The sequence below is a fragment of the Oncorhynchus mykiss genome, chromosome 6 (assembly GCF_057628025.1).
Source record: "Oncorhynchus mykiss isolate SJ-2025 chromosome 6, ASM5762802v1, whole genome shotgun sequence".
Lineage (NCBI taxonomy): Eukaryota > Metazoa > Chordata > Actinopteri > Salmoniformes > Salmonidae > Oncorhynchus > Oncorhynchus mykiss.
This window is the reverse complement of record NC_143027.1, coordinates 6,126,734-6,149,788: the sequence shown is the minus strand read 5'-3', so window position 1 is coordinate 6,149,788 and position 23,055 is coordinate 6,126,734. Positions and strand designations below refer to the sequence as shown.

Below are 23,055 nucleotides of genomic sequence, written 5' to 3'. Positions count from 1 at the left end.
CAGGTGACCTGTCCTCACCTCCTGACCTCAACCCCTCCTTCACCTAATCCACAGATGTCCATCTGTCTCCCCTGTTTCACACTTTGCTCTCCTCTCGTCCTCCAACACATTCCACCGCTATCTGTCTTTCTACAGAGACCCAGTCTCTTTTCCTCCTTAATATACTATGTGTCTAATCTGTCATGTCTTTAATATCTCAATGTTCAAACTGTGGAATCCAACAAGTCCCTCGTCTTGAACAACAGCATCCTAATGTTCAATTCATATAAACTTGGAAATTAATAAAAAATGTATAAACAATGATAATAAAACATGAATAAAAACAAACAAACTATTAGAAAACATGAATAAAAACTAACAAACTATTAGAAAACATGAATAAAAACTAACAAATGATTAGAAAACATGAATTAAACAAACAAACAAATGAACAAACAACGAACAGACAGTCACCGTGAGGTGTACAAATTCAGAGACTTATGGCCTCTGAATTATGATCACACAACAAAATGCCATTCCAGCTGAATCTGCTGGCTCCTTCAATGGCAGCTGGAGCAGCTTTTAGTCTCTCCACTTTCCCCTTCTGGTTCCTAACAGAGTGATAGCACAAGACTTGGAAAGCAACAAAAATAAATACAACATAACAGTATTAACAATGTGATAAGCTATGCATAATTATATGTGCATGAAAACCAAAGTCTGAGACCATGACAAGTCCCACTCTCTCTTCAGCTGACTCTATGCCTCCAGGATACTTTCCTGTTGGGTTCCACAAAAATGAAAGCCCTAAAAAGCTTCCTCAAGCTTACGCCCAGTCTTCCCCTTTAGGTCCAGTCTTCCCCTTTAGGCCCAGTCTTCCCCTTTAGGCCCAGTCTTCCCCTTTAGGCCCAGTCTTCCCCTTTAGGCCCAGTCTTCCCCTTTAGGCACCAGGGTCCGAGAGGTGTTCCCAAGTCTTGTCACTTTCTCTTTGTTCCCCATCTCCTCCATTTCACCTGATTGGCACGTCACCTGATATGCAAGTGCGTATCTCCACACTCACTCCACACAGACTCTCAGCCCTCTGTTCCTGGTTTATGGACTCAGACAGATCTCACCTGAACTTGTTCTGTCTCTCCACACTCACTCCACACGGACTCTCAGCACTCTGTTCCTGGTTTATGGACTCAGACAGATCTCACCTGAACTTGTTCTGTCTCTCCACACTCACTCCACACGGACTCTCAGCCCTCTGTTCCTGGTTTATGGACTCAGACAGATCTCACCTGAACTTGTTCTGTCTCTCCACACTCACTCCACACGGACTCTCAGCACTCTGTTCCTGGTTTATGGACTCAGACAGATCTCACCTGAACTTGTTCTGTCTCTCCACACTCACTCCACACGGACTCTCAGCACTCTGTTCCTGGTTTATGGACTCAGACAGATCTCACCTGAACTTGTTCTGTCTCTCCACACTCACTCCACACGGACTCTCAGCACTCTGTTCCTGGTTTATGGACTCAGACAGATCTCACCTGAACTTGTTCTGTCTCTCCACACTCACTCCACACGGACTCTCAGCACTCTGTTCCTGGTTTATGGACTCAGACAGATCTCACCTGAACTTGTTCTGTCTCTCCACACTCACTCCACACAGACTCTCAGCACTCTGTTCCTGGTTTATGGACTCAGACAGATCTCACCTGAACTTGTTCTGTCTCTCCACACTCACTCCACACGGACTCTCAGCACTCTGTTCCTGGTTTATGGACTCAGACAGATCTCACCTGAACTTGTTCTGTCTCTCCACACTCACTCCACACAGACTCTCAGCACTCTGTTCCTGGTTTATGGACTCAGACAGAAGTGGTAAAAGTCACCGTCTCTCATTGAGCGCCTTTGTCCGTCTTTCTTCAGCCGGTGAGGGAGGGTTTTGAGGTTTACACACACTGTCTATGGACAAATTATTCCTACCATGTATTAAGACATGATTTGACGTCACCTTCCATGATAACCTCAACAAAACACAGATCACAACAACAGTTAAGTTCATTACATTTCTGTTTCAGGAAATTCAGACAAACATTGACTATATGACGAATTATGACCTTAACCTTTTCTTAGTAACATCTCGAAGGCAAATGTCAAAAAGCATAACATAATGTTACTGCTAAAACCATTTTCTAAATGAGTCCATGTCCCCTTATTCTACTGGTGACCTCTAGGAAGAGTTACTAGATCATGAAGTTAGCACCCTAACCCCTCACAGAATTCCCACTCCAGGATCCCAATCTGGTGAAATTTGGATCAAAATAAAAACTCAAAGTGAAATCAGCAATATATATATCACAATATATATATCACAATACATATATCACAATACATATATCACAATATATATATATCACAATACATATATCACAATACATATATAACAATATATATATCACAATACATATATCACAATACATATATAACAATATATATATATCACAATACATATATCACAATACATATATCACAATATATATATCACAATACATATATCACAATACATATATCACAATACATATATCACAATACATATATCACAATATATATATCACAATACATATATCACAATACATATATAACAATATATATATAACAATATATATATCACAATACATATATCACAATACATATATAACAATATATATATAACAATATATATATCACAATACATATATCACAATACATATATAACAATATATATATCACAATGCATATATCACAATACATATATCACAATATATATATATCACAATACATATATCACAATACATATATCACAATATATATATCACAATACATATATCACAATACATATATCACAATACATATATCACAATATATATATCACAATACATATATCACAATACATATATAACAATATATATATAACAATATATATATCACAATACATATATCACAATACATATATAACAATATATATATCACAATATATATATCACAATACATATATCACAATACATATATAACAATATATATAACAATATATATATCACAATACATATATCACAATACATATATAACAATATATATATAACAATATATATATCACAATACATATATCACAATACATATATAACAATATATATATCACAATGCATATATCACAATATATACATCACAATACATATATAACAATATATATATATCACAATACATATATAACAATATATATATAACAATATATATATCACAATACATATATCACAATACATATATAACAATATATATATCACAATGCATATATCACAATACATATATTACAATATATATATCACAATACATATATCACAATACATATATAACAATATATATATCACAATATATATATCACAATACATATATCACAATACATATATAACAATATATATATCACAATACATATATCACAATATATACATCACAATACATATATCACAATACATATATAACAATATATATATCACAATACATATATCACAATACATATATCACAATATATATATCACAATACATATATCACAATACATATACCACAATACATATATCACAATATATACATCACAATACATATATCACAATACATATATAACAATATATATATCACAATACATATATCACAATATATATATCACAATACATATATCACAATACATATATCACAATATATATATCACAATACATATATCACAATGCATATATCACAATACATATATCACAATACATACAGTGCCTTGCGAAAGTATTCGGCCCCCTTGAACTTTGCGACCTTTTGCCACATTTCAGGCTTCAAACATAAAGATATAAAACTGTATTTTTTTGTGAAGAATCAACAACAAGTGGGACACAATCATGAAGTGGAACGACATTTATTGGATATTTCAAACTTTTTTAACAAATCAAAAACTGAAAAATTGGGTGTGCAAAATTATTCAGCCCCTTTACTTTCAGTGCAGCAAACTCTCTCCAGAAGTTCAGTGAGGATCTCTGAATGATCCAATGTTGACCTAAATGACTAATGATGATAAATACAATCCACCTGTGTGTAATCAAGTCTCCGTATAAATGCACCTGCACTGTGATAGTCTCAGAGGTCCTTTAAAAGCGCAGAGAGCATCATGAAGAACAAGGAACACACCAGGCAGGTCCGAGATACTGTTGTGAAGAAGTTTAAAGCCGGATTTGGATACAAAAAGATTTCCCAAGCTTTAAACATCCCAAGGAGCACTGTGCAAGCGATAATATTAAAATGGAAGGAGTATCAGACCACTGCAAATCTACCAAGACCTGGCCGTCCCTCTAAACTTTCAGCTCATGCAAGGATAAGACTGATCAGAGATGCAGCCAAGAGGCCCATGATCACTCTGGATGAACTGCAGAGATCTACAGCTGAGGTGGGAGACTCTGTCCATAGGACAACAATCAGTCGTATATTGCACAAATCTGGCCTTTATGGAAGAGTGGCAAGAAGAAAGCCATTTCTTAAAGATATCCATAAAAAGTGTCGTTTAAAGTTTGCCACAAGCCACCTGGGAGACACACCAAACATGTGGAAGAAGGTGCTCTGGTCAGATGAAACCAAAATTGAACTTTTTGGCAACAATGCAAGACGTTATGTTTGGCGTAAAAGCAACACAGCTCTTCACCCTGAACACACCCTATCCCCACTGTCAAACATGGTGGTGGCAGCATCATGGTTTGGGCCTGCTTTTCTTTAGCAGGGACATGGAAGATGGTTAAAATTGATGGGATGGATGGAGCCAAATACAGGACCATTCTGGAAGAAAACCTGATGGAGTCTGCAAAAGACCTGAGACTGGGACGGAGTTTGTCTTCCAACAAGACAATGATCCAAAACATAAAGCAAAATCTACAATGGAATGGTTCAAAAATAAACATATCCAGGTGTTAGAATGGCCAAGTCAAAGTCCAGACCTGAATCCAATCGAGAATCTGTGGAAAGAACTGAAAACTGCTGTTCACAAATGCTCTCCATCCAACCTCACTGAGCTCGAGCTGTTTTGCAAGGAGGAATGGGAAAAAATGTCAGTCTCTCGATGTGCAAAACTGATAGAGACATACCCCAAGCGACTTACAGCTGTAATCGCAGCAAAAGGTGCCGCTACAAAGTATTAACTTAAGGGGGCTGAATAATTTTGCACGCCCAATTTTTCAGTTTTTGATTTGTTAAAAAAGTTTGAAATATCCAATAATCAATCTATATATCACAATACATATATATCACAATCCATATATCACAATACATATATCACAATACATATATCACAATACATATATCACAATACATATATCACAATACATATATCACAATCCATATATCACAATACATATACCACAATACATATATCACAATACATATATCACAATACATATATCACAATACATATACCACAATACATATATCACAATACATATACCACAATACATATATCACAATACATATATCACAATACATATATCACAATACATATATCACAATACATATATCACAATCCATTAGAAGTTACTGTCTTTCCTTATTAACATATAGTTTCCTTTCTACAGGCAGCCTGAACACAGTACCACTGTATAAGTACCCAAAACCAGGACCTCAGGGAACTGGTCATTTTCCCCTTTCAAACACGTGATTTAAAAACAATAAACCAATTCGACTAACTAATCATCTTAGAATTACAACTCTTTATAACTCTCTACGGAAATGTATTAGTCTCTACAGGGCGGCAGGGTAGCCTAGTGGGTAGAGTGTAGAGGCGGCAGGGTAGCCTAGTGGTTAGAGTGTAGAGGTGGCAGGGTAGCCTAGTGGTTAGAGTGTAGAGGCGGCAGGGTAGCCTAGTGGTTAGAGTGTAGAGGAGGCAGGGTAGCCTAGTGGTTAGAGTGTAGAGGAGGCAGGGTAGCCTAGTGGTTAGAGTGTAGAGGAGGCAGGGTAGCCTAGTGGTTAGAGTGTAGAGGAGGCAGGGTAGCCTAGTGGTTAGAGTGTAGAGGCGGCAGGTAGCCTAGTGGTTAGAGTGTAGAGGCGGCAGGGTAGCCTAGTGGTTAGAGTGTAGAGGCGGCAGGGTAGCCTAGTGGTTAGAGTGTAGAGGCGGCAGGGTAGCCTAGTGGTTAGAGTGTAGAGGCGGCAGGGTAGCCTAGTGGTTAGAGTGTAGAGGCGGCAGGGTAGCCTAGTGGTTAGAGTGTAGAGGTGGCAGAGTAGCCTAGTGGTTAGAGTGTAGAGGTGGCAGAGTAGCCTAGTGGTTAGAGTGTAGAGGCGGCAGGGTAGCCTAGTGGTTACAGTGTAGAGGTGGCAGGGTAGCCTAGTGGTTAGAGTGTAGAGGCGGCAGGGTAGCCTAGTAGTTAGAGTGTAGAGGCGGCAGGGTAGCCTAGTGGTTAGAGTGTAGAGGCGGCATGGTAGCCTAGTGATTAGAGCGTTGGACTAGCAGCCGAAAGGTTGCAAGTTCAAATCCCCGAGCTGACAAGGTACAAATCTGTTGTTCTTCCCCTGAACAGGCAGTTAACCCACTAGGCCGTCATTGAAAATAAGAATTTGTTCTTAACTGACTTGCCTGGTTAAATAAAGGTTAAAAAAATAATCTCCTAAAGTGATGGAACAATTTGAATAGAGAATGATGTTTCTCATTAATTTTATAATTAAATCCCCCTGTTTTGTTCATTTCAATTGAGGTTGATCATTCCTCATTAGAGATGTCTAGTAAACAGGGCTTTCCACACCATTAAAATGTTTCCTCTCCGTTTCTCTCCCTGTTCTTAGGAAACCATATAAATACCTCTTCAAAACATTTCCATCCTGCATTGAAAAGACCCCATCCGATAAATCCCACAACACGGCGACATGATCTCTCCCCCGAGTCTAACGATTCACAGGTCTCCTTTTCCCCATGATTCTCCATAACCACCACACCACATCAAAAAATTAAGTTCATTTTAGGTTTGGTAACCACTATACAAATTCCTCGTGACCCCAGTTCATTTTAGGTTAGGTAACACCTATACTAATTCCTTGTGACCTCAATTCATTTTAGGTTAGGTAACACCTATACTAATTCCTTGTGACCCCAGTTCATTTTAGGTTAGGTAACACCTGTACTAATTCCTCGTGACCCCAGTTCATTTTAGGTTTGGTAACACCTATACTAATTCCTTGTGACCCCAGTTCATTTTAGGTTAGGTAACACCTATACTAATTCCTTGTGACCCCAGTTCATTTTAGGTTAGGTAACACCTATACTAATTCCTTGTGACCCCAGTTCATTTAAAATCTACATTTATTTCAAAATAAAACCACATAAAATGTCTCATGATTTAAAAAACCCCCAAGGCCTTCTGAGAGTGTTGTGTCATATAATTTAAATGTGTTACCTTTAGTATCCACTCCTCTGTCATTTCACCTAGAATCTTCAACCCAAAACATGTTTTCCTGTGTCAAATTTAGCCAATTTCTCCTCCGGAATCCACAATATTTACATGTGGTCCTCTAACACTTTCTCTCACCAAGGCAGCCACCTCAGCCATTCCCTCTGCTTTATGATTACCTATGGAGATTTGATCTGTACGACTAGTATGAGGATCACATTTCACCACTGTTCATTTACTGGGTAACTGACATGCTTCTAATAATGCCTAATAATGCCTCATTTCTCCTTCTCCCTCACCTTCACCTCCCTCATATCCATCACTTATGTTTTAGTGGTGTGTGTGTTTGGAGTATTCAGGAGCTGTGTTTTAGTGGTGTGTGTTTGGAGTATTCAGGAGTTGTGTTTTAGTGGTGTGTGTTTGGAGTATTCAGGAGTTATGTTTTAGTGGTGTGTGTTTGGAGTATTCAGGAGTTGTGTTTTAGTGGTGTGTGTGTGTGGAGTATTCAGGAGTTGTGTGTGTGTGTGTGGAGTATTTGTGGAAACTATGAACTCTGCTCCCTCTCCTCTCTCTGTGGGCGAGTGTGTTTATATTCCACATGTCTGTACAATCACTTCAGAGTCTGGGGTTAGAAACCATGTGGAGTCTGGTCTGTTGTCACGATCATCGTAGTGAGGAGACCAAAGCACAGCGTGATGTGAAGATATATTTTTAATGTAAGATGAATGAACACGAAGTACATGACCATTAACAACACTGCGTGGAAACATGCAACATCACATAGACAATCACACACAGATTACCCAAGGAATATGGCTTCCTAAATACGGTTCCCAATCAGAGACACCGATAAACAGCTGCCTCTAATTGAGAACCAATCTAGGCAACCATAGACATACATAACACCTAGACTAGTAAACAACCCCATAAATATACAAAAACCCTAGACAGGTCAAAAACCCCAGACAGGACAAAAACCCTAGACAGGACAAAAACCCTAGACAGGACAAAAACCCATAGACAGGACAAAAACCCTAGACAGGACAAAAACCCTAGACAGGACAAAAACCCTAGACAGGACAAAAACCCTAGACAGGACAAAAACCCTAGACAGTACAAAAACCCCAGACAGGACAAAAACCCTAGACAGGACAAAAACCCTAGACAGGACAAAAACCCTAGACAGGACAAAAACCCTAGACAGTACAAAAACCCCAGACAGGACAAAAACCCTAGACAGTACAAAAACCCTAGACGGGACAAAACCCCTAGACGGGACAAAACCCCTAGACAGGACAAAAACCCTAGACAGGACAAAAACCCTAGACAGGACAAAAACCCTAGACAGGACAAAAACCCTAGACAGTACAAAAACCCTAGACAGGACAAAAAACCTAGACAGGACAAAAACCCTAGACTGTTATGGTGAGTGAATGAGGACCCAAAAGCGAACTAACTTAAACAGAGCTTCTTTAATAACCAAACATAGGTAGGCTCAGATAGACCGGCAGATTCCGACAGGACAGGACAAGGTTACAGCAAACATGACGATAGTCTGGCTCAGGCATGAAACACAACAAACAAGAATCCGACAAGGACAGGAACAGAAACAGAGAGAGATATAGGGACCTAATCAGAGGGAAAAAAGGGAACAGGTGGGAAACGGGGTGAATGGGTAGTTAGAGGAGACAAGGAACAGCTGGGGGAAAGCGGGGGAGAAAAGGTAACCTAACAACGACCAGCAGAGGGAGACAGGGTGAAGGGAAAGGACAGAGACAAGACACAACATGACAGTACATGACAGTACCCCCCCACTCACCGAGCGCCTCCTGGCGCACTCGAGGAGGAAACCTGGCGGCAACGGAGGAAATCCTCGATCAGCGCACGGTCCAGCACGTCCCGAGAGGGAACCCAACTCCTCTCCTCAGGACCGTACCCCTCCCAATCTACGAGGTACTGGTGACCACGGCCCCGAGGACGCATGTCCAAAATTCTACGGACCCTGTAGATGGGTGCGCCCTCGACAAGGATGGGGGGGGGGGGGGGGAAGACGAGCGGGGGCGCGAAGGACGGGCTTGATGCAGGAGACATGGAAGACCGGGTGGACGCGACGAAGGTATCGCGGAAGAAGAAGTCGAACTGCGACAGGATTAATGACCCGAGAAATACGGAACGGACCAATGAACCGCGGGGTCAACTTGCAAGAAGCCGTCTTAAGGGGAAGGTTCTGAGTGGAGAGCCAAACTCTCTGACCGCGACAATATCTAGGACTCTTAGTTCTACGCTTATTAGCAGCCCTCACAGTCTGCGTCCTATAACGGCAAAGTGCAGACCTGACCCTCTTCCAGGTGCGCTCGCAACGTTGGACAAAAGCCTGAGCGGAGGGGACGCTGGACTCGGCGAACTGAGATGAGAACAGCGGAGGCTGGTACCCGAGGCTACTCTGAAAAGGAGATAGCCCGGTCGCAGACGAAGGAAGCGAGTTGTGGGCGTATTCTGCCCAGGGGAGCTGTTCTGACCAAGACGCAGGGTTACGAAAAGAAAGACTGCGTAAGATGCGACCAATAGTCTGATTGGCCCGTTCTGCTTGACCGTTAGACTGGGGGTGAAAGCCGGAAGAGAGACTGACGGAAGCCCCAATCAAACGGCAAAACTCCCTCCAAAATTGAGACGTGAATTGCGGACCTCTGTCCGAAACGACGTCTGACGGAAGGCCATGAATTCTGAAAACATTCTCGATGATGATTTGTGCCGTCTCTTTAGCAGAAGGAAGCTTAGCAAGGGGAATGAAATGAGCCGCCTTAGAGAACCTATCGACAACCGTAAGAATAACAGTCTTCCCCGCTGACGAAGGCAGTCCGGTGACAAAATCTAAGGCGATGTGAGACCACGGTCGAGAGGGAATAGGAAGCGGCCTGAGACGGCCGGCAGGAGGAGAGTTACCGGACTTAGTCTGCGCGCAGACCGAACAAGCAGCCACGAAACGACGCGTGTCATGCTCCCGGGTGGGCCACCAAAAACGCTGGCGAATGGAAGCAAGCGTACCCCGAACGCCAGGGTGGCCGGCTAACTTGGCAGAGTGAGCCCACTGAAGAACGGCCAGACGAGTAGGAACGGGAACGAAAAGAAGGTTCCTAGGACAAGCGCGCGGCGACGGAGTGTGAGTGAGCGCTTGTTTTACCTGCCTCTCAATTCCCCAGACAGTCAACCCGACAACACGCCCCTCAGGGAGAATCCCCTCGGGGTCAGTGGAGGCTACTGAAGAACTGAAGAGACGAGACAAAGCATCAGGCTTGGTGTTCTTAGAGCCCGGACGATAAGAAATCACGAACTCGAAACGAGCGAAAAACAGCGCCCAACGCGCCTGACGCGCATTAAGTCGTTTGGCAGAACGGATGTACTCAAGGTTCCTATGGTCAGTCCAAACGACAAAAGGAACGGTCGCCCCCTCCAACCACTGTCGCCATTCGCCTAGGGCTAACCGGATGGCGAGCAGTTCGCGGTTACCCACATCATAGTTACGTTCCGACGGCGACAGGCGATGAGAAAAATACGCGCATGGGTGGACCTTGTCGTCAGAGAGGGAGCGCTGAGAAAGGATGGCTCCCACGCCCACCTCTGACGCGTCAACCTCGACAACGAACTGTCTAGAGACGTCAGGTGTAACAAGGATAGGAGCGGATGTAAAACGATTCTTGAGGAGATCAAAAGCTCCCTGGGCGGAAACGGACCACTTAAAGCACGTCTTGACAGAAGTAAGGGCTGTGAGAGGAGCTGCCACCTGACCGAAATTACGGATGAAACGACGATAGAAGTTCGCGAAGCCGAGAAAGCGCTGCAGCTCGACGCGTGACTTAGGGACGGGCCAATCAATGACAGCTTGGACCTTAGCGGGATCCATCTTAATGCCTTCAGCGGAAATAACAGAACCGAGAAATGTGACGGAGGAGGCATGAAAAGTGCACTTCTCAGCCTTCACAAAAAGACAATTCTCTAAAAGGCGCTGGAGGACACGTCGAACGTGCTGAACATGAATCTGGAGTGACGGTGAAAAAATCAGGATATCGTCAAGGTAAACGAAAACAAAGATGTTCAGCATGTCTCTCAGGACATCATTGACTAATGCCTGAAAGACAGCTGGAGCGTTAGCGAGGCCGAAAGGAAGAACCCGGTATTCAAAGTGCCCTAACGGAGTGTTAAACGCCGTCTTCCACTCGTCCCCCTCCCTGATGCGCACGAGATGGTAAGCGTTACGAAGGTCCAACTTAGTGAAAAACCTGGCTCCCTGCAGGATCTCGAAGGCTGAAGACATAAGAGGAAGCGGATAACGATTCTTCACTGTTATGTCATTCAGCCCTCGATAATCTATGCAGGGGCGCAGAGACCCGTCCTTCTTCTTGACAAAAAAAACCCCCGCTCCGGCGGGAGAGGAGGAGGGGACTATGGTACCGGCGTCAAGAGCTACAGACAAATAATCTTTGAGAGCCTTACGTTCGGGAGCCGACAGAGAGTATAGTCTACCCCGGGGGGGGGGGTGGTTCCCGGAAGGAGATCAATACTACAATCATACGACCGGTGTGGAGGAAGAGAGGTGGCCCTGGACCGACTGAACACCGTGCGCAGATCGTGATATTCCTCCGGCACCCCTGTCAAATCACCAGGCTCCTCCTGTGAAGAAGAGACAGAGGAAACAGGAGGGATAGCAGACATTAAACATTTCACATGACAAGAGACGTTCCAGGAGAGGATAGAATTACTAGACCAATTAATGGAAGGATTATGACAAACTAGCCAGGGATGGCCCAAAACAACAGGTGTAAAAGGTGAACGAAAAATTAAAAAAGAAATGGTTTCACTATGATTACCAGAAACAGTGAGGGTTAAAGGTAGCGTCTCACGCTGAATCCTGGGGAGAGGACTACCATCCAGGGCGAACAAGGCCGTGGGCTCCTTTAACTGTCTGAGAGGAATGTCATGTTCCCGAGCCCAGGTCTCGTCCATAAAACAGCCCTCCCCCCCAGAGTCTATTAAGGCACTGCAGGAAGCTGACGAACCGGTCCAGCGTAGATGGACCGACAAGGTAGTGCAGGATCTTGAAGGAGAGACAGGAGTAGTAGCGCTCACCAGTAGCCCTCCGCTTACTGACGAGCTCTGGCCTTTTACTGGACATGAAGTGACAAAATGACCAGCGGAACCGCAATAGAGACAGAGGCGGTTGGTGATTCTCCGTTCCCTCTCCTTAGTCGAGATGCGGATACCTCCCAGCTGCATGGGCTCAGCACCCGAGCCGGCAGAGGAAGATGGTAGTGATGCGGAGAGGGAGGCGACGGAGAGCGCGAGCTCCTTTCCACGAGCTCGGTGACGAAGATCAACCCGTCGCTCAATGCGAATAGCGAGTTCAATCAAGGAATCCACGCTGGAAGGAACCTCCCGGGAGAGAATCTCATCCTTTACCTCTGCGCGGAAACCCTCCAGAAGACGAGCGAGCAAGGCCGGCTCGTTCCAGCCACTGGAGACAGCAAGAGTGCGAAACTCAATAGAGTAGTCTGTTATGGATCGATTGCCTTGACATAGGGAAGACAGGGCCCTGGAAGCCTCCTCCCCAAAAACAGATCGATCAAAAACCCGTATCATCTCCTCCTTAAAGTCTTGATACTGGTTAGTACACTCAGCCCTTGCCTCCCAGATTGCCGTGCCCCACTCACGAGCCCGTCCAATAAGGAGAGATATGACGTAGGCGACACGAGCAGTGCTCCTGGAGTAAGTGTTGGGCTGGAGAGAAAACACAATATCACACTGGGTGAGGAACGAGCGGCATTCAGTGGGCTCCCCAGAGTAACACGGCGGGTTATTGATTCTGGGCTCCGGAGATTCGAAAGCCCTGGAAGTGGCCGGTGGATCGAGGCGGAGATGGTGAACCTGTTCTGTGAGGTTGGAGACTTGGGTGGCCAGGGTCTCAACGGCATGTCGAGCAGCAGACACTTCCTGCTCGTGTCTGCCTAGCATCGCTCCCTGGATCCCGACGGCTGAGTGGAGAGGATCCGAAGTCGCTGGGTCCATTCTTGGTCGGATTCTTCTGTTATGGTGAGTGAATGAGGACCCAAAAGCGAACTAACTTAAACAGAGCTTCTTTAATAACCAAACATAGGTAGGCTCAGATAGACCGGCAGATTCCGACAGGACAGGACAAGGTTACAGCAAACATGACGATAGTCTGGCTCAGGCATGAAACACAACAAACAAGAATCCGACAAGGACAGGAACAGAAACAGAGAGAGATATAGGGACCTAATCAGAGGGAAAAAAGGGAACAGGTGGGAAACGGGGTGAATGGGTAGTTAGAGGAGACAAGGAACAGCTGGGGGAAAGCGGGGGAGAAAAGGTAACCTAACAACGACCAGCAGAGGGAGACAGGGTGAAGGGAAAGGACAGAGACAAGACACAACATGACAGTACATGACATAGACAGGACAAAAACCCTAGACAGGACAAAACCCATAGACAGGACAAAAACCCCAGACAGGACAAAAACCCCAGACAGGACAAAAACCCATAGACAGGACAAAAACCCTAGACAGGACAAAAACCCATAGACAGGACAAAAACCCTAGACAGGACAAAAACCCTAGACAGGACAAAAACCCATAGACAGGACAAAAACCCCAGACAGGACAAAAACCCTAGACAGGACAAAAACCCCAGACAGTACAAAAACCCTAGACAGGACAAAAACCCTAGACAGGACAAAAACCCATAGACAGGACAAAAACCCCAGACAGGACAAAAACCCTAGACAGGACAAAAACCCCAGACAGTACAAAAACCCTAGACAGGACAAAAACCCTAGACAGGACAAAACCCCTAGACAGGACAAAAACACAACAAACCACCCCTTGTCACACCCTGACCTAACCAAAATAATGAAGAAAACAAAGATAACTAAGGTCAGGGCGTGACATCTGTAGACCTCTCACTCTCCTCAACATTAAATAACTCTTACGGACAGATTGGTTTGGAGCCAGAGTCTCGTGTGGATCAGAAGACTGTGTTGGCTTCCACCAGTCTTCAGGTGTCAGATATGGTGACTTATTACACCAGCTTGGTTCAACCAAACCACAAGGAGCCATTGAAATGTCGTAAATCATTAAATCAATAAACAATCAACGAACTGTGACTACGTGGTGCACAAACACAAAACAATATCCCACAAACACAAAACAATATCCCACAAACACAAAACAATATCCCACAAACACAAAACAATATCCCACACACACAAAACAATATCCCACAAACACAAAACAATATCCCACAAACACAAAACAATATCCCACAAACACAAAACAATATCCCACAAACACAGGTGGGGAAAACTGTTATTTAAATATGATTCCATATTAGAGACAACGATTACCAGCTGTCTCTAATTGGGAACCATACAAAACACCAACATAGAAAATATAAAAGTAGGAGACAAAAGTTTCAACATGAAACAATTTGAATAAGAACAGGAAGTAGTGTGTGTTAGATACAGTATGGTTCTCTGTTCAATAGTAGACCTCCTCAAACACTGGGTAAAAGTCTCACTCAGATCTTTAGAGTTCTCAGTCTCTGACTCCGCCCGCTGACCTCCTGACCCCCCACAACCCTCTCCATTCTAAAGGTCTGCAGTGCAGATTTTGACCTAGACAGGATCAGTATTCTGACCTGTTTTCCCACCATGACACTCATCACAGGACAGACTATCAGGTTGTTCTAGACAGGATCAGACAGTATTCTGACCTGTTATCCCACCATGACACTCATCACAGGACAGAGTATCAGGTTGTTCTAGACAGGATCAGACAGTATTCTGACCTGTTTTCCCACCATGACACTCATCACAGGACAGAGTATCAGGTTGTTCCAGACAGGATCAGACAGTATTCTGACCTGTTTTCCCACCATGACACTCATCACAGGACAGAGTATCAGGTTGTTCTAGACAGAATCAGACAGTATTCTGACCTGTTTTCCCACCATGACACTCATCACAGGACAGAGTATCATGTTGTTCTAGACAGGATCAGACAGTATTCTGACCTGTTATCCCACCATGACACTCATCACAGGACAGAGTATCAGGTTGTTCTTACATTGTCAGATACATATCATGTGATTATCTCTAGCTTCTCCAATCCCTCCATGAAAAAGTCATCTCATCTCTAACCTCGTTGTCAGGCCAATTCAGTGAAATGGTGAACTAGGCTACATATTCCCAAACATTCCTCAGATCTTTATCAGTTCTCCCTGTCTTCTTCCTCTCTCTTCTTCTACCTCTCCATGTATCCCAGCACTTCTTCAGGCTAGTTACAATAACTCATTTACACATTTCCCTCAGTCTTTCTATCAGTCCCTCTATATCTCCATCCCTTTCCACAATCACTCTATCCTTCTCATCCATCTCTCTATCCTTCTCCTTCATCTGTCTATCCTTCTCCTTCATCTGTCTATCCCTCTCCTCCATCTGTCTGCTGAACTCCCTCTGCATCTTTGTCTGTGAGATCATGATGTTCCTCTGTAACTCAGGCAGGACTATCTTCATCAGGTTTCTCTCTACTTCAACTCTGGCCTCTCCTTCATAGTTCTCCATCATCTCCTCTATCTCCTGTCTTTGTCTCTCCTCCATCTCCCTCCTCTCATTCTCTCTCTTCTCTCTAAATCTCTCCAGCTTTCTCTCCATCTCCTCCCTCCTATCAGACTCCCTCTTCAGCTCCCTCTCCAGCTCTCTTTTCTTCTCCTCATCCCTCTCTTCTTTCACCTGTCTCTCCAGTTCACTGGTTCTTTCACTGAGTGTTCTGATATCTCCCTCATGTTCCTGGATCATTCCCTCTATCTTTATCAGAGAGTCCTGCAACTCCTTCTGAAGCCTCTCTCTCAAGTCTCTCTCCTCCCGCTGTTTCCTCTCTCCTCTCTCTCTCTGGATGTTTCCCTCCATCTCTCTAACCTGGTCCTCTGCCTCCTGGTAGGTCTGACTGCTGTAGAATCTCTCTCTGTTTCCTGCCACCATCTCCTCTACCTGATCCAGCAGCTCTGATACCTGAGTGCCATGGGCCCTGTCCTTAATGTTGAGGACGTGGTACCTGCTCCCACTTTTCTCCACAAGCTGCTGGAGGTCCTGACTTCCTGTTTGGAGAAACTCCTCAATGCTCTGCTCTTTCAGGCCATCATCATGGGTGAATAGAATCACAATGTGTCCCCAACAACCCTCCCCAAACATCTCCTCTATTCTCTCCAGCACCCCTCTCTCCTCCCCCTTAGAGGGCTCCACTGGTATGACCAGGAGGAAGGCGTGGGGTCCCGGGGCTGACAGACGGACACAGAGCCCCACATCTTGTCTCATCTCCTCCAGAGAGAGTCCAGGACAGAACCAGTCTGGAGTGTCCACCAGCACCAGCCGTCTCCCACACACATCCCCCTCTCTCCTCTTACTCCTCTGGGTCACTGCAGAGGGGCTGGCCTGGGCCCCAAACTCCTCTCTGCCCAGGATGGTGTTTCCTGCTGCACTCCTCCCAGCCCCAGTCCTCCCCAGCAGCACCAGTCTCAGCTCAGACACACTGGGAGACACTGGGGAGTCTGGACTGGTGCTCTCCCCTCCCACTGCAACACAACACACAGCACTGATCAACACTCTGACTCTCTGGAGGATGTACAACAGTGTAATATAATATCATCTACATCCATAACTCACTAGATGGAGGATGTACAACAGTGTCTAATATAATATCATCTACATCCATAACTCACTATCTGGAGGATGTACAACAGTGTCTAATATAATATCATCTACATCCATAACTCACTAGATGGAGGATGTACAACAGTGTCTAATATAATATAATCTACATCCATAACTCACTAGATGGAGGAAGTACAACAGTGTCTAATATAATATCATCTACATCCATAACTCACTATATGGAGGATTGAACTTCATGCTGTTTCTCCTCCTCAGTGGAAGTGTGGGGTCTGTATCTGAGGTCTCTCCTCCCACTGTAACACAACATAGAGAACTGGTCAACATACTGACTCATCAGAGACACATTTAAAACATAGTATAAACAAACTACAAATACATTACACATCATAGTGAAATATAGATTATTGGAGAACATAGAGAATATCAAGATTGATGACATTTTGAGACAACATTGATAACTCACTAAGGGAAGGATGGTCCACTATAGACTAGAAACAGTAGAAGACAACAGGACAATATTGATAACTCACTAAGTGAAGGATGGACCACTATAGACTAGAAACAGTAGGAGACAACAGGACAACATTGAGAACTCACTAAGTGAAGGATGGTCCACTATAGACTAGAAACAGTAGGAGACAACAGGACAACATTGATAACTCACTAAGTGAAGGATGGTCCACTAAAGACTAGAAACAGGACAATATTGATAACTCACTAAGTGGAGGAAGGTCCATGCTGTCTCTCCTCCTGACTGGGAGTATGGAACCTGTATCTGACGTCTCTCCATGTTCTAGAAAAATAGAACAACCATTTAGAATGGGAACATTTACCTCAGTGACACATGAAGGCACATAGACCTACTGAAGGGGAGTTCTGGGTTTCTACTGAAATGTTAAGTATCACATATCTCACTCACCAGTCATCTGGGCTGAGATCTCTCTTCTCAGTCTCTCTACCTCAGTCTTCACATCACATATCTGTTGAGCTGAAATAACAAAGGAGGACTAGGATCTGAATTCTGTGTTAAAGACTTTAGACAGAAATATGATGCAGAGGGAAAGTATGAAGTGATGGACAACAATATTCACAACTCAGTGGAGAGTCGACAATAACCTGAGAATTGAGGAAAGTACAGAAGACTAAATGTATTAATGGTGTGAATAATCTTACCCAGTTCAGCATTTTCATTGTTGACATCCTCCACCTGTTTGTCTCTCTCCTTTAACTGCTTCTCTCTCTCCTCTAGTAGGTTGTCTTTCTCTTCTACTTCCTGTCTCCTCTCCTTTAGTTCCTGCCTCCTCTCTTCTACTTCCTGTCTCCTCTCTTTAATTTCATTTTCTTTTCCCTCCAGTAGTGTGTCTCTATCTTCCAGTTGCTTGTCTCTCTCTTCCAGTAGTTTCTCTCTCTCTTCCAGTACTTTGTCTCTCTCTTCCAGTAGTCTGTCCTTCTCTCCCAGTCTGTGGTTTCTGTCCTCTAGTTGAAGGTCTTTTTCCTTTAGTCGGTTCTCTTTCTCTTCTAGTAGTCTGTCCTTCTCTCCCAGTCTGTAGTTGCTGTCCTCTAGTTGAAGGTATTTTTCCTGCAGTAGGACTCTGAAGTTCTCTACTTGGCTGTTCTTGTCCTGCAGGTTCTTTCTCAGAGCCTCTAGTTGAATGTCTCTATCCTTTAGTTGCTTGTCTTTCTCTTCCAGTTGGTTTTCTTTCTCTTCTAATAGTTTGTCCCTCTGTTCCATTATCTGGTTCTTCTCCTCCAGGAGTCTCTCTTTCTCTCTCACTTCCTGGGTCATATCATCCAGTTGTGTGTCTTTCTCTCTCACTTCCTGGGTCATATCATCCAGGAGTCTCTCTTTCTCTCTCACTTCCTGGGTCATATCATCCAGTTGTGTGTCTTTCTCCTCTAGTTGTTTCATCATCTCTTTAAACATCTTCAACTCTGAGAGAAATTAACATATTTAATTGGTTGCTTGAATAAGTAATGTATTAATTAATTCAATAGTATGTCTATAAAGACATTATCATTTGATGGAGGTGGTACAATTATTAGTAATTATTTCCTCCAGTCAACAGTTATCTGAGCTGAACCAATCATCAACTGGTCTATTGACTATTTGATACATTACAAATGAATTAGTCTGAAAAACTGAATGACATCACTCATGTTCCCTGATTCAATCCTCTCTCCTCCAGACTCTCTCATACTTACCAAGCTCACCAGCTGATGCCTCCCTCTTCAGCTTGTCCTCCTGGGTCTCATGTTGTAAATACTGTGATCCTGAGACTATGGTGTAAAACAGAGAGGTGAGTTCTGTGTGGTAGACGACATCACTATATACAGAACAAACAGGACCAATCAGATGTATCCTGTCACTCAAGCCTCCCTCATGTAGGGACTGTGGCCACCAATAAGATCTGGTTAACTTCATAAATAATGTTGTTTTGATATTGGCCTATCTCTGATCAAATGATTATTGTCATTGTTTGTGATAACCAGCATTGTGCTCTATGTCAGTGTGGCAAAGAAGGGGGTTGAGTGATAAATGGCAGATATGTGAGAGCAGAACTAATAAACGGGATCTCCCCTGTCAGAACTACAGATCACAAAATGGCCGACCGCCAAAACTACAAGTCCCAGAAGCAAGGGGGACCATCAGAAGGTGGAGCCGACCCACAGATAAAGGGTCAAGAAAAACCAGGAAGAGAGAGAGAGAGTGCTGGAAGGATCTATGAACAATAGATAAAGAGACAATAGAGATTGGCTGGATTTACCGTGTATGAGCTGGATTGTTTTGGACTTACCTGTTGGCGTTTGGACCTGGACCTACCGAGAACCCGATTCGTGTACCGAACCCTGCTATCCTTGACCTCGCCTACGGCCTGAGTGGACCAGGACGGAGAAACAAACACACAGGTACTGTCCTGTTCGAAAGAACTCTCATTCTTGGGTGATTTGGTGACAGTTTACCACTTAATTTGTGACAAACGCTCCTAACCTTGAAGAGGTTTGCCACACGTGGTGGAGAATGCGGGCATGGCCTAACCATACCACTGGTTAGGTAGAAGAAAAATAAAAAATGTTCAGTTAGCACTCCAAAGGGAAGTCAGGTTTTTTTTTGTGGCTTTGTTTGGTTAGGACAGTTTCTCAGGAAAATGAGTATGGAGGGAGCCATACAGGCCCTGTTACAAGCGGCGGCCGCCCAACAAGAGGCAACTAGAGCTCAACAAATACCTCATCAGGATGCAATGCGAATGTATCAGGACACGTTACAGGTCCAGCACCGCACCAACCAGCTGCTCAGAGAAGAGCAAGAGAGAAACACCCGGGAGTTAAGAGAAGGCCTAAAGGGGCTAGCGGACCAAATTGGGGCTCAATTACCAGCTGCAAATACCCAGAGGAGGGCCAATCATTTTCTTCAAAAAATGACAGCGCAGGATGATGTGGAAGCATATCTTACCACCTTCGAGAGGACGGTCTGCTGGATTATGAGGTCGGCGTGGTCCCAAAGATGCCATATGATGTAATATTGGGTAGAGACTTTCCTAACTTTGCGAAGTTAGGCCACAAGAATGGCATATTTGAGAAGCCAACAACCCTGACCAAGCAGGAAGAAGCATGGGGCCTTCAACCAAAGCCAAGAAAAGAGGTCTCCCAGGGGACAACATCACAGGTGCTAGTAGGGGAGGAGGAGGATGAAGTGGCAAACCTCGCTGATAACGAACAGCCCGGTACTAGTGGGGCTGGGGTCGATCTGAATCCAGAGGACGACGATCTAGAACCAGCAGACCTGGCAGGGTCCTTGACTAATTTTGGGACTGCCCAAAACCAGGATCCAACCCTGCAGCAAGCCAGAGCAGATGTGCAGGTTGTAGATGGTACTCCCATAAATGTTGGGATGATGCCTAATAGTTTTCCCCACTTCATCATGAAAAAGGGTTTGGTGTACAGAGTCTCGAAAATAGGGGTTGATGTGGTGGAACAGTTGTTGGTTCCCACTCGGTACCGGAGGACAGTACTGGATCTAGCTCATGGGCACATTCTGGGTGGACACCTTGGTATCGATAAAACCCGAGACCGGATTGTAAGGAGGTTTTACTGGCCAGGAATTCAAGCTGAAGTGGCTCGGCATTGTGGAGAGTGCCCGGGGTGCCAGTTAACAGCTCCCCGATCAGCTGTTAGAAGCCCGTTAGTGCCACTCCCCATAATCGAAATGCCATTTGAGAGGATAGCGATGGATTTAGTGGGCCCACTACCCAAATCCGCCAGAGGGCACCAATACATTCTGGTCATTCTAGATTATGCCACTCGCTACCCAGAAGCCATTCCCCTTCGGACGATGGCTTCCAAAAATATTGCAAAGGAATTAGTGCTCTTGTTCACCAGGGTAGGGGTTCCAAAGGAGATCCTTACCGACCAGGGGACCCCCTTTATGTCCCGCATTATGGCGGACCTTTGTAAACTGTGGCAGGTGAAACAGTTGAGGACATCGGTTTACCATCCTCAGACGGACGGGCTGGTTGAGAGATTCAACCGAACCCTGAAGTCAATGCTAATCGATAAGGATGGGAAAAACTGGGATTACATGTTGCCGTATCTGATGTTTGCCATTAGAGAGGTTCCTCAAGCCTCGCTGGGGTTTTCTACCTTTGAGCTGGTATATGGGAGGCATCCCTGTGGAATCTTAGACATCGCCCGGGAAACCTGGGAGCACCAATCCACCCTGTATACTAGTGTCATAGAGCACGTCACGGCAATGCAAGACAGGATAGCCACAGTCATGCCCATCGTCAGAGAGCACATGAGACAAGCACAGGAGCACCAGCGGCACACTTATAACCAGCAGGCTACCCTGAGGGAATTTCAACCGGGAGATAAGGTGTTAGTGCTGATCCCCACGGTAGAGTCTAAACTACTAGCCACATGGAAAGGACCATATGAAGTATTGGAGAGAATAGGAGAAGTCAATTATCGGATCCGACAGCCAGGTCGACGGCCCCAGGAACAGATTTATCACATAAACCTGTTAAAAGCATGGAGAGAGAGAGAAACACTAATGGTCACATACCCCACACACACTCAGGAGACAGCCGAAGTAAATATTTCACCCACTCTGTCCCCAGTGCAAGTACAGGAAGTAAAGACCCTGATCCAGAAAAACAGAGATGTGTTTTCAGAGGTACCTGGCCGAACTGAGGTTACGGCTCATGATATCGTTTCCCTACCAGGGAGAAAAGTGAGTATGAGGCCATATCGGGTACCCGAGGCTCGACGGGCCGCGATTAGAGCAGAGACGGAGAAAATGTTGACAGCTGGAGTGATCGAAGAGTCACATAGTGAGTGTTCTAGCCCAATTGTGATGGTCTCCAAGCCCGATGGGTCTTTGCGGTTCTGTAACGACTTTCGGAAGGTAAATGAAATCTCCAAGTTTGATGCCTACCCCATGCCCCGAGTAGATTAACTACTGGAGAAAATTGGTAATGCTCGGTACATTACGACCCTTGATCTGACAAAAGGGTACTGGCAAATTCCTCTGACCCCCAGGGCCAAAGAAAAGACAGCCTTTGCAACCCCTGACGGTTTGTTTCAATACACCGTCATGCCATTCGGCTTACACGGGGCCCCAGCCACCTTTCAACGGCTCATGGACAAAGTCCTAAAACCGCACAAAGCATACGCCGCAGCTTATTTAGATGACGTGGGGATCTACATCCCAGATTGGGAATCCCACTTACCCCGGGTACAGGCAGTGTTAGACGCCCTTAGAAAGGCAGGGCTCACGGCAAACCCTGCCAAGTGTTATGTGGGGTTAGAGGAAACAGAGAATCTGGGATACACTGTGGGAAGAGGGTTAATCAAACCCCAACGTAAGAAGGTGAAGGCAATTAGAGAATGGCCGAAACCAGTAAATAAGAAGCAGGTTCGAG

At 44.5% G+C, this 23,055-nt stretch overlaps 1 protein-coding gene across 1 annotated transcript in view; it reads right to left on the bottom strand.

Moving 5' to 3' along the window:
• LOC110510486 (uncharacterized) overlaps window positions 1-19,666 on the bottom strand; it is an 84,879-nt gene extending 65,213 nt beyond the window's left edge. The window contains exons 1-6 of the mRNA XM_090236883.1: window positions 19,340-19,666; window positions 18,311-19,069; window positions 18,057-18,125; window positions 17,856-17,930; window positions 17,353-17,430; window positions 15,083-17,037 (exon numbers count right to left, since the gene is read on the bottom strand). Of these exons, the coding sequence (XP_090093009.1) occupies window positions 15,758-17,037; window positions 17,353-17,430; window positions 17,856-17,930; window positions 18,057-18,125; window positions 18,311-19,069; window positions 19,340-19,559 (2,481 nt within the window). The 5' untranslated portion in view covers window positions 19,560-19,666 and the 3' untranslated portion in view covers window positions 15,083-15,757. The remainder of the gene's footprint in view (window positions 1-15,082; window positions 17,038-17,352; window positions 17,431-17,855; window positions 17,931-18,056; window positions 18,126-18,310; window positions 19,070-19,339) is intronic.
• Between the last annotated feature and the right edge of the window lie 3,389 nt (window positions 19,667-23,055).